Source organism: Hyperolius riggenbachi, chromosome 3 (genome assembly GCF_040937935.1).
Source record: "Hyperolius riggenbachi isolate aHypRig1 chromosome 3, aHypRig1.pri, whole genome shotgun sequence".
NCBI classification, from domain to species: Eukaryota; Metazoa; Chordata; class Amphibia; order Anura; family Hyperoliidae; genus Hyperolius; species Hyperolius riggenbachi.
Window position 1 is genome coordinate 329909086 of NC_090648.1, and position 16561 is coordinate 329925646.

General features: G+C 40.6%; 1 protein-coding gene across 1 annotated transcript in view; it reads right to left on the reverse strand.

Moving 5' to 3' along the window:
- TMTC2 (transmembrane O-mannosyltransferase targeting cadherins 2) overlaps positions 1 to 16561 on the reverse strand; it is a 422822-nt gene that overhangs the window by 276411 nt on the left and 129850 nt on the right. The window contains exon 2 of the mRNA XM_068276851.1: positions 8384 to 8954. Coding sequence (XP_068132952.1) covers positions 8384 to 8954 — 571 coding nt within the window. The remainder of the gene's footprint in view (positions 1 to 8383; positions 8955 to 16561) is intronic.

Genomic DNA, 16561 nt, shown 5'->3' on the forward strand with positions numbered 1-16561 from the left:
CAGTATAAACTCATATTATTCAGACATCTGTGGCAGTAGTTTTAAGAGAATCTAGAACACTGCCATGTTATTCTTACACAATTAGATTCTAACATATTATTAAAGAAAATTAAAAACCTACATAAAGTATGTCTTATACTTTCAAATGGGATAGTAATCCAGATGTGTGTGCTAAATAAGCACATAGAACTGTATGTCTTCACCCAGGGCACTGAGATTTTTTTTCTGTTTGGTAAATATAAAAAATTGAAAACAACTGTTTGACAGTTATCCAATATATCCAACAGGTGGATTGTTAAAGAAAGACATTATTAACCTATTTTGGTTCCTGGACGTAGTTTCTACGTCCAGGGACCATGCGCGCTACCGCGCGCCCCCGCGGCCGATCGTGCGCGTGCACGCGCACTCCCGGCCGCGGTTTCGGTAGCCAAGGAATCAATGTATCGGGCTATGGAGCCCGATCACTGATTCCTCTCCCCCGCTGAAAAAGCGACAGCTTCTCTCGGAAGCTGAGCTTTTTCTGGCCGTCCCCTTCCCGATGCGTTACTAAGCGTGTGCTACGCTTAGAGTGACGTCATGTAAACAAACTCATGGCCGCCATCTTGTGGCCAAAAAGTAATACTACACCTGAAAAAAAACAAAACAAGAATTAACACACATTTACATTATAAATCTATTGTTTACCTCCCACCCTCCCAAAAGTACCCAAATAAAATGTTTAGTATAAAAAAAACAAAACATTACAATAAAAAAAAAAAACATGTAACTATTTACCTAAGGGTCTAAACTTTTAAAATATCAATGTAAAGATGAAATATTTCTATATTTTTTTTATTTTAAACTTGTAAATAGTGATAGAAGCAAAATGGAAAAAATGCACCTTTATTTCCAAATAAAATATTGTCGCCATACATTGTGATAGGGACATAATTTTAACGGTGTAATAACCGGGACATATGGACAAATACAATACGCGAGTTTTAATTATGGAGGCATGTATTATTTTAAAACTATAATGGCTGAAAACTGAGAAATAATGAATTTTTCCATTTTTTTCTTATTCTTCCTGTTAAAATGCATTAACAGTAAAGTGGCTCTTAGCAAAATGTACCCCCCAAAGAAAGCCTAATTGGTGGCGGAAAAAACAAGATATAGATCAGTGCATTGTGATAAGTAGTGATAAAGTTATAGGCTAATGAATGGGAGGTGAACATTTCTCACGTGAAAACGACGGAACCTGAATGGGTTAAGGGGAAGGTCCAAGCAAAATATAAAAATGAGTTTCACTTACCTGGGGCTTCTACCAGCCCAATGCAGCCATCCTGTGCCCTCGTAGTCACTCACTGCTGCTCCAGTCATAAAAATGTATGTGTTAATGTTCCTGCACTAGTGAGAATGCGTAAAAATGTACGCAATGCGGCCCACCGACCTCCGAGGTCGGCAAGCTGCCAGAGGGGGACTGGAGCAGCAGTGAGTGACTACGAGGGCACAGGATGGCTGCATTGGGCTGGTAGAAGCCCCAGGTAAGTGAAACTAATTTTTTTATTTTGCTTGGACATTCCCTTTAAGAAACTTGACCTAAGGCCCGTTACAACAACGGGTGCTAGGCCTCTGACCTCACAAACCCACTCCTACCGCCACATCACCCACAGTCGGGACGCATACCTGCGCGTGCACACGCCCGACCCCTGGCCCCATCCTCCAGCCGTCCCAACGGCTGCCCACGTGCCGCGCATGCACGGTAGGGCACAAGCACGGATGCAAGGACATGTGTTGCATTTGTAATTTGTCTATGTGTTGCATTTGTAAGTTTCTGACATTGTCAAGATCACAGGTCACTGGGGTTTTCCTGTTTTAGCCGACAGTATGTGGAAAAAGTGAGATGTGCTCCTGAGCAAGAGCAGCCAATCAAAAGTTTGCAAATTCTTCTAATGTAAATGTTACGGCCAGAACCCGAAGTTTGGCCACTTCTAGTTCTGGCCGGACACTTCGGGTTCTGGCCGGCCAATGCGCGAAGTGGCCGCTGCGCTGCGGCCAATGTTAGAAATGGATTGATTCCTCTCAGGTTAATGTATCTTCTGGCCGCAGCGCAGCGGCCAAACGTATCACAACTTAGTGAATTTATTGCAATTCAGCCGGCGGCAATGTAACAATTCAAGCCGCCGGCTTTTTCTCTGCGCCTCTCTCTCTCTCTCCTCTTATGGGCAGCCGGCGGGGACATGCGTGTCCCCGAGAGTCGTTCGTGGCGCCAGGGCAGCAGAGCGGGGAGGCTGCAGACATTGCTTCTGCCAGCACCCGCTCTGCAAGAACGGCAGGATTCCCCTGCCGCGACGAACGACTCCGGGGGGACACGCGTGTCCCCGCCGGCTGCCCATAGAAGAGCGAGAGAGGCGGGGGGGGGGGGGGGGAGGAGAGAGAGGAGCAGAGAAAAAGCCAGCGGCTTGAATTGCAATAAATTCACTAAGTTGTGATACGTTTGGCCGCTGCGCTGCGGCCAGAAGATACATTAACCTGAGAGGAATCAATCCATTTCTAACATTGGCAGCAGCGCAGCGGCCACTTCGCGCATTGGCCGGCCAGAACCCGAAGTGGCCGGCCAGAACTAGAAGTGGCCAAACTTCGGGTTCTGGCCGTAACAAACACCAAGCAGAACTTTAAAGCCAGTATACATTGTGGTGATCACCAGGGTACAACCCCAATTTGATTCTTAAATAAATTTGTTTTTACAACAATCTTGCCCTTCCTCATTTCCGGATATGTGAGCACATTGAAGGAGGTGCGCAGCACGTGTACACATATCTACCTTTTGAGGGGAAAACAGGAGGACCAGAGAGTGTGGGATGACTGCGAGGGACCAGGAAGACTTTAGGGGGCTGGAAGAAGCCCCAAGTACATAAATGGGCAATTTTACTTTTCAGTTTAGGTGATGCAGTACTGGAAATAATAGCCTGCATTAAGCATCTGCGTCAAAAAAAATATTTTTAGAAAAACACTGTTTTATAATACATTATTAATACATAGTGTATACACAAAGCAGATTATTATTTATTCCATTGCATTTCAGAGAACTATTATATTAAAATCAATATACAGTAATATGACAAGTGTACACACATCACACACAAGCACAAATATACTGACAGGGAAACATATGGCTTCTCCAAATATGACAGCAATAATCAGAGCAACAGAGCACACAGTAACCATCTGGGTAAAACAGAGTCTTGGATAAAACAAATTACAAAAACCAAGGGCATGTCACCTCTTCCCCTGACTGATAGTAGGAGACTGATGACACCAAGCCATTAATGCACAGCAGGACCTGTCATTACTCATTGACTTTTTCTGTCCTCGTTTCAGTAAATTACATCTACTGAAGAGAAAGGCTGTATAACACTTGCTAGAAATCTCCAACATAAGGTTTTAGAACAGTAAAAATTTGTGAGCACTGCTGGGTCTAGCGAAGCACTTTCAATACAAAGAGCTGCATAGAACATTTGGATGCGTTTCAGTCCCTTAACCTTGATCCCTGGAGATATCTTCATTCCTGAAATCATACCAGACAAGCTCCAACCAAATACCTGACATTCTCACTTTCTAAATCAAAATCTACATTTGTTTAATAAACAACAAAATCATTAACTATGTGGGGTAAACTGTCAAAAAATAGCTGGTTATGCACAGCCATATCACCACATCCAATTAACTAACTTCTAACCTTTAGATCATAAGGGCCAGGGTCTCTACTCCTCGTCACTTGTAAATTCTGTTGGTTACGATGTATATACAGACTGTATCGCACCATAGCAATAGTTATTAAATTATTGTGAACAGGAAGTAGTTGCATAATTTCCTGTTTGTCTGCTAAATCACACCAGGGTTTTTAACACAGATATTTATGTATTTTAAAGAGGAACTCCAATGAACATAATGTAATAAAAAAGTGCTTAATTTTTACAATTATGTATAAATGATTTAGTCAGTGTTAGTCATTCCTCTCCCTGATTTACATTATGACATTTATCACATGGTGACATTTTTTCTGCTGGCAAGTGAGGTCACTGGAAGTAGGTGCTGCTTCCAACAATGCAACAAGGCTCCCACGGTGTGATGTCAGTACCTCAGTGCTGTGAGGCGCTGACATCAAATTGTGGGAGGGGTTTCACCACAAAATCAGCCATACAGAGCCCCCTGATGATCCGTTTGAGAAAAGAAATAGGTTTCTCATGGGAAAGGGGGTATCATCTACTGATTGGGATGAAGTTCAATTCTTGGTTACGGTTTCTCTTTAAATGCCACCCATTTAAAAGATTTTACAAAATTCTACTCTATCCAACATTTTTACTTTACATTTTAATATGGTGGAAGTGTCTGAACCTATTAACAGTTTAATTTAACCTTAATCCAATTTGGTAGGTGGTGGGGGTTACTCAGTTTTTACATTAGAGTATAAACTTAACTTAAAGGACAACTGAAGCGAGAGGAACATGAATGCTGCCATATTTATTTCATTTTAAGCAATACCAGTTGCCTGGCTATCCGGTTGATCCTCTGCCTCTACTACTTTTAGCCAAAGACCCTGGACAGGTATGCAGTTGATAAGGGGTTTCTGACATCGTCAGATCTGACATGATTAGCTGCATGCTTGTTTCTGATGTTATGCATACACTACTGTGCAACCAAACAGCAAGACTTCCAGGCAACTGTATTGTTTAAGGGCCCGTTTCCACTGGAGCGAATCTGCATGCGTTTCCTGCATGCAGATTCGCATAGCCAATACAAGTGGATGGGACTGTTTACACTTGTCAGAATTTCTGAGCGTTTTTCTGTGCAGAAAAAATCTGCACGGCAGAGCCCTCAGAATTTGCATACCGCAAACCGCTATGCGAATCGCTTACAATGTATGTAATAGGAAAAATGCATCCGGTTTTGGCATGCGATTTTTACCGCGATTCTGCATGAAAACAATGTAAAAATCACACAGGCACTGACATGGTTAAAATCGCATATACGCGAACCCATGCAAAATCGCATGCAATATTGCGGTAAAAATCGCATGCGATTTCGTCAGCGGGAAATCCGCGGCGATTCCGCACCGCACAAGTGGAAATGGGCCCTAAAAGGAAAAAATTATGGCAGCCTCCATATATGGTACTTCCTTTAGTTCTCCTTTGAATCCAGGTTAAATCTTATTTTACGGTCCTACATCAGAGCCTTGGGTATCACTGGCACAGGGAAGTGAAGAGAGTTATTTTCCGTGGGAATAAAGACCACACTGAAAATATAAAAAAAATGTTCCAACTCTGATTTGTTTTTAGAGAAATTATAAACATTTTTAAATGCAGCACTTAAAATTAGAATACAAATCAACAATCAGAAGGAACAGTACTGAACTAAAGACAAAACATTCATTTATCTGACAACGTTAGCAATCCCAAGCCAACACAAATGCTTTTCTCCGCCTCTGTTGTAAAACTTTTTTAAACATGTTAAAAGATATTTTCAGGCCCCATATTTTCATTTGCATGGAAATTTCCCTGGCTGACATTTTTAAAACTGTACTGTACTACTAAAGCTTTAAATGGGGCCCTGATCAACAATTCAATGTTTCATAATTCACATTACCCACCTTTTAGGATATTGACATGCCACCTTTAATATGTATAATCTTTACTTACAGTAACACTGTGTGCTCACCCTAGCTTGAAAAAAATGTGCTTCTCAAAATCCACTGCTTTTGAATTGCTTTGTCCCTTCTCCCTTGTTGTTTAGTGTCAATCTGCATTCAAACCTGAGAGATGCACTAACTTTTTTTTTTTTTGACTCCACAAAAAAAAAAAAAAATTTAATGGCTGGTGCTGGGATGTATTTTTTTTTCTTTGTAACAAGAAGGTTTAGAAAATATAAATGGTTACATTCTACGGTCCAGTATCACAAAAGAACATCTGGGTGTCATGAACATAACCCGGGCTGTGGAGTCCGAGCCATTTTGGGTACCTGGAGTCGGAGTTGGAGTTTTCACAAGCTGAGGAGTCGGAGTCTGGTGATTTGTGTACCGGCTCCACAGCCCTGAACATAACTGTGACTTGCTGCTTTGGACTGAAGCAGTTAGACATAGTTACTGCCCCCTCTTTACACCAGGATGGCGAGAGTCGTCATTTTGAACCTCTACAGGAAACTAGTTCATATACAAGGCGTTTTCAGCTTTTCATCCACTCAAATGGCTCTAACTGTGGTCAAATAAATGCTGGATGCATGCAGCTGTAATAAGATCACTTATTTTATCCTCTGCACATATGCCCTTATCTATTATATTAAGACTTCCATGGATAGTGCACACTTTTGCCAATGCTTCCAGGATATAGAGATGTAGATAGCTCCAGTACACTATACATTGCTATTGTGAATGATGTAGCAAACACTTTATGACCTGACACAGGAGCATTTATAGCAAATAAACAGATGTAACGGTTTCCGTGAACACAAGCTCTTTCACCTTTGCTACGCAGAGTAAAATGTTGTGTGTTAAATAAAGGCATTCTAAAACATATGTCAGGAACATTAAATCATCTTTTGCCCCGCAAGCTCCATGCAGAGCAGTGACAATTAAAATTAATCAATAAGGAAAACAAACAGGCTAAATGTTTAGCCAGATGTTAGCATTGTATTTTGGCTTTGGGCATGGCGCAGAAATGATTGGTAGAGATCCAAGATAAGGGCCGTCAGGAAACGGGGATTACTAAGGACACAGCCAGGATAGAAGGGAATCGAGGCCAGGAGAGAATTAAGAAGATAATTAACCCATTCTGCAAAAGAGGGATTTGCAAGTAAATTCTAAAGCCTTCTAAAACAAAGGGGATTGCAGTTGACACTTGTAATGATGTTGGGGAGAGAGGAGGCAAGCTCTTTTTTTTTTGGCACATAAAAATTAATTGAAGGACACAGCAGTGAGCCAGCTGAAGCATGAAATACAGATTACAGGGGTAATAGACTGCTCTATGATGGGTAACAGTAATACTCACACTAGCTAAAGTAATTTGCAATTCTGTGCTGTGGGAAGATTTACACTTTAATGACTATGAAGAACAATATAATTTCACCAAATGCTTTATAGAGAAACCCTGCATGGTGGATCCCATTTTGTGAGTACTGGGCTACATACTGTTGCTTCTTAGTAGCATCTCCAAATAGGATCATAATAACTGTGGTGCAATTGGTATGTGGCCACAGAGTCTCATGTTTCTCAACAGCCTATTTTGCATTATGAATAGTGGTTTTACAAAAAGTTGTGGAAAATTAAGGTTCCCACTGAGGATGAGCCACGGAGAATGAAATTCAATTTCCCCAATCTGCATTTTACTGGGCGCAGACCACAGCAAAGAATTTTACTTCACCTATATTGCTGCCTCTCGCCAATGCGCTGCATGCTGCACTCTATCGGCTCCACAGAAGGACTTCCTGTTGCAAAGGTGGAAGCGTAGGAAATGTAAAGAGAAACATGCAGCACCTCAAATTCATACTTGCTGGCTCAAGTCTAGTTCCTACATACTATATAGACAACCTGCCTTGAGTGCTTGGTCTTCCTTTCTTCCCTTTTACAATGGATAGTTTTCCCTTTTACAATGGATAGTTTCTAGCTTGCCTGCAAGCCCCTATTTTATATTTGCTCCAGGGAGCCTCTTACATTATGTAAAGCTAAAGCTGCATACAGAGAAGGTTAAAGATTACCCTAAATGATCCTCACTGATGACCTTCCCCCGAGAATGTAACCAAACTTTATTTTGGGCCTACTGACACACAGTCCTTACTCTGTCTGGGTTTTCTGCAGCACATAAACTTGATCTGAAAACATTTGTTCCTTTGTTTTTTGTAAAGAGCATGTGCCATCATCATTCATTCTGCAACAGATCTCTGGAGTGCTTAAGAATAGCTCTGCATTATATGAATACTAGTGTTGGTGGTCAAAATCGGCATAGCAAATTCGGAACACCTGAGTATTCCCAATTAGCACTGTTAAGCACTGAACAAGCATACAGGGTCAGCAGGAGTTCGCAGACTAGGAAGTCACATTGCTTTTCACATGAGTCTGATGTTTTCTCCTTCCAAACTTGAGGGAAGAAGCATAAGAGTCACGTGAAATGCAACACGGCACACAACTCAGTGAACTCCTCCTGACTCTGTCCACTTGTATGGTGCTTAACAGTGGTAATCGGAACACCAACACAAATTAATACACTGCCACACAGGTAAGTGTGCACCAAGACTTGGAGTAGAATGTGATTGACCATCTTCAGATGAACGTCAAATAACAGAAAGAAAAAACATGCAAAGGATGTGGTACAGAAAGTGAGCGCTAGAGAAAGATCATGTAAATACCACTCACCTTACAGACTGCAGGTATGACCTCATTCATTTTTAATTTGTGAAAAACAAAGATGTCATAAACAGCAGACACCGCCAACACAGTAACTCCCTGCTCCTTCCAGAGCATGCTGCATGCTGCACACATGCCAGCACCAAACATCCAGCACCAGCTTCTGGCAGTATAGCTCCTTGTTGAACAATGTTTTATGTAGCATAATAATGACAGGAGAAAGAAGAGACCAGCTCCCACATCCGCCCGGCCAACTATTCCAGCAACAGCTTCTGTATGGATTGGATGAGAAGCAAAAAGAAGTCCGGCAAGGAGTGTCCAGCATCCACTGCCAAAGAGGACTTTACAGAGGTTCGTGAAGAGGCCAGTGACAGCCGAATGCAACAGGATGTTGACAAGGTGGTAACTCCAGGGCTCCAGCCCTCCGAAGACATAATTAAGGCGAAAAGAAAAAGTGCATAGTGGACGGTAAGACTTGTGGCTTCCGCTGTGTGTAAGGAGGGTACCCCAAAAATCATTGAAGAAAATTTGGATCCATGGAGTTTCAGGTAGCAGATCCTGATTAGTCTTGATAGCCCGGCTAAAATAAAACAAATTGAAGATATTTAGAGTCAAGTAAGCCATGACCTTAGATAAGTAAGTTTTATACAAAAGTGAGGAGGTAAAAAGATTATAAATAACATGCATTTGAGATCTTAATTTTAGCATATAATAATACTTATAATAATAATAACAGCAACAACATTTGTATAGTGCTTTTCTGTCAGACTCAAAGTGGCCAAATTCCCAGATTAGTTAAGTGGCCATAAAATACAGAAGGTACTCAATTCCACAGACACAAGAGGCTAATGAAAGAAAATCAGAGCTACTTCAGTTTACCCTACATGGTACTTTATAACAAGTTTCATTAACTTCCAGAATGATCCAACAGGGATTACTACGTTTTATGCAGTAAGATAACCGTTGGTCAGTAGCTAAAGCATTGTATACATCAGTGGTGTCCAAACCAGGGCTGTGGAGTCAGAGTTGGGGCAATTTTGGGTGCCTGGAGTCGTGAAAAAAATGCACTGACTCCGAATGAATTTAAACTGTAATTAAAATAGAAAATATGATAAAATGTTCTATTTCTCAGATAATAGTCATCATAAATAATTTATATATACAGTAATATCTGTGCTTATTCCACAAAAATGAAATAAACCAATCAAAATTAGTTACTTGTGCTGCTACAATAAAGCAGTCCCCCAATTTTTAAAGTCAGATTTACATAGCTTATTGTAAGTGCACAGTATATATGATGTGTACACAGGAATCTCATATATACTAAATAACATCTACGCTGTAAGAATAAAGCCTGATGTGTAGCTGTGTCACTAATCGAGATGGCCAAGGAGATAGAAATAATTCTGCTGTGATGCTGATTTATGCAAATGTATGCACTGTCTTTGCTCATGAAATCAAATAATTTGATATGTTAAAATTTGGTTTGTGACTAAAAATTAAAGGGTACCTGAGACGGATGAAAATAAAAGTTTTATACATACCTGGGGCTTCCTCCAGCCCCCTTCAGGCCAATCAGTCCCCCGCTTTCCTCCTCCGCCACCTGGATCTTCTGATATGAGTCCCGGGAATTCAGCCAGTCAGCGCAGTGCATGCGCACTACACCAGACTGGCTCAAGTACCTGGACTCATAGCAGAGGATCCAGGTGGCGGAAGAGGAAAGCGAGGGACTGATAAGCCTGAAGGGGGCTGGAGGAAGCCCCAGGTATGTATAAAACTTTAATTTCATCTGTCTCAAGTTTACTTTGATACACAGTAGTACTATACTCTACATATGTACTCCCCACAGAGCTGCAGGGAATCCACTGAGAATGTTGTGCACATTGAACACAGATGTTTTGTTTATCACCCATAAACCAGGTTCAGATTGTGCATGAAGAATGTGTAATAGAGGAAGAATCGCCTCGTTCTCCTGCAGAGTACCTGCACATCATTCTTACATGTACCCACAGTTACAATGCCTAGGGCCTGATAGGTGTTCTTTGTTCTGGTCTGTCCCTTTTACAAGTACTCTTACCAAGGAATAGTTTTAGTCTAGGACTAAAGGGAATAAATATGGCAATCTACACATCCTTCTCACTTCAGTTGTCTTTTAAAATTCCTAATCGTTCGCAGTTAAGAAACGAATTTTATGTTACATACTTTCAATCAACAAGATTGTAATATGCAAATTAGAGGAGTCGGTGGAATCCTAAACTGAGGAGTCTGAGTCAGTGGATTTTTGTACAGACTCCACAGCCCTGGTCCAAACTTTTTAGGCCAAGGGCCATATAGCCATTCTTGAGTGTGTTATTGGGCCAAACTGGCAAAAGCTTAAGAATTTTTGCCGATTGCCATTAGGCACATTAAGCGTGTGACATTGATTAACATAAAAAAAAAAATCTCAGGAAATAACCCACCTACTGTGCACAGTTAGCAAAGTGGCAGCTGCTAATCAGTGGCAATTACTGCTGCTGACATAGTGCCAGTTGCCAATTAGCGGCTGTTACTGCTGCTTGAATAGTGGCACCTGCTACTCAGTGACTGTTACTGCTACAATGGTGGCTGATAACCTACAGGCGAACAAAGGGGGAGGCAGAGTGGTGACACAAGGTGGTCCATGCATGCGGCACTGCAACGAAGGCCTACAGGCCACATGGAATAAGGAATTGTAGAGAGCTTTGGAGGCCACCAGAAAAGGCTAGGTGAGCTCTGCATTTGGTCCGTGTCAGACTTTGGACAAGCTGAGCTGAGCGCTGGCAGAGAGCATTACAATCTACACCCACTCTGTGACACACCTCATGCACAACTCTGTCAGCCCCCCTCCCACACAGCACATAATGGGTCACCCAAGCGATGGTGTTCCGTTCACTTCCAAGCAAAAGTCCTCATACGTGTGTACAAGTGTTTAATCAAACAGAAAAAAAAAATATAAGTGGTTGTCGGTGAAAGAAATAAGCGCATAACTTAACAAGCTTTGTATCCATTCTTAAAATAGCCCCAAACCAGTTTCCAGTCTATATAGCACAACATTTACTATATAAAACACTACAAGCTTACGATAATGCAAGATCCAGTTACTATAAAGGAAAAAAAAAAACCTTATATTAAAAGAGCCATGCATAGAACTCTACTACATTCGGAGTTCTGCAGTCACATCTGTCTAAATATTTTCATGGACGCAAAAAAAATAAACGGAGAGAGAATTGGGTCAAATGTTCTTAGATGGTGACTAAGTTAATACAGATTCTTTACAGTTCAAGAGAGCAAATGTGTACATAATTAACATAATATTAACTTCCATAACTGCGGCTCAGATTTAACAGCATATTTACATTTGATCTGGAAGGAGAGCACTGGGTATTTTAACACAAGCCTCTACAATTGACTTAAGCTTATGTAAGCTTTTAAAGTTTATGTACAATTATCAAAATAACCAAAATGTGCCATTTTAGATACTCAAAGAAAACTTAAGTTAAATAGAGAAAGAAGCACTATATACAGGGAAGCAAAAGCAATGGTAACTATGTGTAAAGTGCTATATTTTAACGAAACCCTAAGAAATCCTTTTAACTGCTGTAATTACTTGTCATTACTTGTCGGTAGCCTCCTCAACTCTGGTAAGCTAGCTAAATCTGGGCTACCTACGCATCACTTCTGGGCAATTCTTAAAATTGTACACTTATTCCCCACCTACCTCCTCCAGATATCAATCCCACCCCTTTCACCTACCCACCCATATGAATGGTCTTAAGCTGGCCACTAACTGTCCAATTTCTAGCAAAAAATCGTTCGAGCGATCAGAAATTCTGATCGGATTGGTTGTAAATCTCCATTGGTGGACACAATCGATTATGAAAGAGTGAAAAAAAATGTCGCCCGAATGAATTTTCGTCGAATGAAAATTTGGATTTTCTTGGTGGTCGTGATAGATAGGAAGCAATGATTGGTTACTTGATGGAGTAGTGAACGATTTTTCGTCCGATTAGAATTTCTGATAGCTCGAACGATTTTTCACTAGAAATTGGACCGTTAGTGGCCAGCTTTAGGAGTGATGTGTAGTTTTGCTGATCAGTAGTAGAGCTCAGCTTGCTTTCACCAACTTTCAGTAGTCTAAATATCAGAACCACTGTATGCTTTAACAAGCAGTCATCATGGATGATAGTTTATGGATGTATTCATTTGGTTTACATGATTGCTTCCTAATGCCTGAGTTTGTGACAGGAATGCTTCAAATTGGAGTTCATTAAAACAGGAGCAGTACCTGCTATTTATAAAGTTAAAAAAAATACATTAACATACACAATACAACACAAGGCACTACAAAGCCTTCACCAAGAAAACCTTCAGAAGTTTTTACCTGCAAAGGCTAAAACCAAACAAACTCAAAATAGTTAATTGTAGGTGTATTAGCAAAAGTATATAGACCTGTCCTGGTGTTTTATATTCCTATTTTCATTTCTAATCTAACTTTTCAGGAGAGTCAGGTTTGAATTCATCTGCCTAATTTGAATACATAAAGCACTGAGGTTTTTCTTTTTTCTGTTTTCAACACCTACAGCATAAAAAATGAGCAAGTTCTACCTAGTCTTAGTACTGTGTGTACCAATCTCATCATGTCACATGTTAGTTGAGGCACATTTTGAAGGTCCACGAGACCAACTCACTGTAGACACTGTACACAGCAGAGACTGACTAATGCAACTTTAAATGAGTGAGAAAAGCAACATGGAACAAGAAAACTGTAAAATTCACATTCCCTGGCTATCCTGCTGATCCTCTGCATCTGATACTTTTAGCCACAGAACCTGAACAAGCATGCAAATCAGACGTTTCTGACTGAAGTCTGACTGGATTAGCCACATACTTGTTCCAGGTGTGTGATTTAGACACTACTGCAGCCAAAGAGATTTGCAGGACGCCGGACAGCTGGTATTGTTTAAAAGGAAATAAATATGGCAGCATCTCTATGCTTCTCACTTCAAGTGTCCTTTATGGGTACCAAAAATGACGTGACATGATGAGATACACATGGATAAATATTATTTTAGAACTTATATAGTGCCAACATCTTACGCAGCGCTGTACAGAGTATATATTGTCTAGTCACTTAACTGTCCCTGAGAAGAGCTCACAATCTATTCCCTACCATAGTCTATTGTCGATGTATGTATGGTGTAGTGCATGTATCGTAGCCTAGGGCCAATTTAGCAGGAAGCCAATTAACTTATCTGTATGTTTTTGAGATGTGGGAGGAAATGCGAATGCCTGGAGGAAACCCACGCAGAAACAGGGAGAACATACAAACCCTTGCAGAGGTTGACCTAGCTGGGATTTGAACCGGGGACCCAGCGTTGCAAGCGAGATCGCTAACCACTACGCCGTGTATAGTACTAAACATACTTTGAAACAGAGTATATTTATTTTTTATTTTATATATTTTTGCATAAAAGAGCAGTGTTATCTGCACATAAATAAAACAGTCAAACATCAAATGGAATGCAGTGGTGGCTGTCCTGAGGAGTACAAAGAAAGAAATTGGATCTGAATTCTGCGCATGGAGATTGTATGTTCCTCCTGTGTTTGCATGCATTTCCCCTGGGAACTATGGTTTTCTCCAGACATCCCAAAAACATACAGATAGGTTAACTGTTGTACCCTAAAATTTGCCTCAGACTATGAGGTTAGTGATGTTAATGACAAGAATATAAGCTCTGTTAAGCGCTGCAGAAGATGTCAGTGCAACACACACATACATACACATATATACATACATATACACATATGGACAGATTGAAAAAATGAAAAAAAAAGGAATACTCATACAACAATCCTCACATATTCCACAGTTGTATACTTTATATAGCAAGTGCTAAAGTAATGACAACAGAAATCAGTCACATCCTTTGGTTGAGCCAATTTGTAAACTGATGCGATTAACCAGAAGTCAAGACGTGCTAGAGAGTCTGTCGATCATTCACCAGTAAACAAGTCAGATGCACCAGCAGAGCAAACACCCAGGAGATGTCACAAGGAAAAAAATATCAAGCTGTCTACTGGCTATTCCACTGTCTGGACTGGAACACATTTCAGTTCTTTGAGGAAAAGAAAGCAAAAACCAAATACGAAAACATTGGCTGACCTACGGGTTTCCTTGACATTGCACTGAGATCAGTCATTACGTCAGTCACGCTAATAATGAATGGCTATGTTGACAAACTAATCTAGCTGATAAGCAAACACATTGCTAACAAAGGATCGACTTAGGTACAGGAATGATGTGTAGCAGGTGTTTTATGATAGCGTACATGCTCTCATTCAACACTTACACAAAATAAATACACAAAGCAAGATACTAAACACACCCAAACACATTGGTGACAACTGGAGCAAGTAATTTCTGATGTTATTCCAAACTTTATCACAAAAAAAATCACTAGACAATACAATCAATCATGGCCCAATTCTGTTATTATTAAAATTGGATGTAAAACCATATGGTGTAATTAAAGTCTCTCTGTCCAACCAAAACATATAATAGGAAATGGAGCTAGCTGAGACAATGAAGACCACAAATTAGGAAGCAGAAAAAGAAACCTGGGGGCTGGATCTAATGTATTGCCTCAGTAAATTAGAGGATTACAATTTTATTTGTGAATTTATGCAGAATTTTTTGAGTAGCCAAATAATCATGCATTTACGGATGGTGCTTGAGGGGAAATCCTTGGGTCCACGCACCTACTTTTACAGTCAGGAAATCTGGTCACTCTGCTGAAGACACCTTTTAGCTCCAAAGCTTTGAGGGCTCGTTCCCACTGTTGCGACGCGATTTCGGCCGCATTCCGACGCTTGTAAAAACGCATGCGGATGCGTTTCCACATGCGTTTTTACCCGCGATTTCGCATGCGATTTCGCATGGCAGGGTGCCATGCGAAATTAACCATGACACTGCCAGGGCTAAATAAAATTGAAAAAGGTGCGAAATCGCACGCGAAATCGCGGGTAAAAACGCATGTAACAAACGCATGCGTTTTTACTATTAAATACATTAGCGGCGATTCGCACGGATTCCCGACGCAGGCGAAATCGTTGGCTCTTTTGTGCGTTTTTTTCACGCTGAAAAAAACGCACCTCAACAACGCTACAGTGGAAACAGGCCCATCCACTTGTATTACATGTGCGGATCTGCATGCGTTGGACGCATGCAGATTCGCGATAGTGGAAACGAGCCCTGAATCATGGTGGAGTAACCAAGCAGCTCAGGGTGACCCAAACTACTAGGAATGTATAGGGTGATAAAAGGGACCAAAAAGTCCTCCTACTAAAAAAAATCAAAGCTTGGTTTGTTTGCCTTCTTAAAACAGATTTCCTTTTGTTTTAAGAAGGCAAATACACCAAGCTTTGAATCATGGTAATAGGACAAACGAAGAAGACCGGGTATAAGCCCCATTTAAATACACATGAAAAGGTGCCCAAGTGAGTAACACAGTATTAAATATTTACAAAGGAAATATGTCCAACTGCCAAAAAAGTCTACGGTGAGCAGGGAAGCTAGCCAGAATCATTGTATAAATGTTTTTCAGGGAATGTCTTTATAAAGAATAAAGGCCATGCTGAGAATCCCCTATGGAGAGATGGACTAGCCCAAAATCTGTCAGTAATGTCAGATTTCTACTACCTACTGTAAGTGACAGCAACATAGGAGAGAAGTCATTTTTGGCTCATTTTACTTTGGAAGAAATGTACTTATTTGTATGTGTTCTAAATTTTAAGATTTTCACAGCAGTTCATCTTTAAGCAATTTTGTAATTTTATTGATATAAACATAGTTTATATACCGGGACCTTTATTTAGTTTTGTGGTCCTCCATTCCTGTTCAACTCAGTCCTATATTAATTTGCATCCTAGCTCTCACATCATCTTTCGTTAGAGTTTTCTGTGCCAAGCAACAGTACAGAACAAGAGATCCTCGCACAATCCTGCATTTTAATCATGCGCTGATCCTTATATATCTACTGGTAAGAGTGCTTAGCCTTTGTGCTGGAGCAAAATGTATGCAAGGTGTCACAATGCCTGCATTTCATTACAAAGGTCAAGCTTTATTATGGAAGAAAAAAAAACAACAGCATTTGTGCGTCTGCTTAGAGT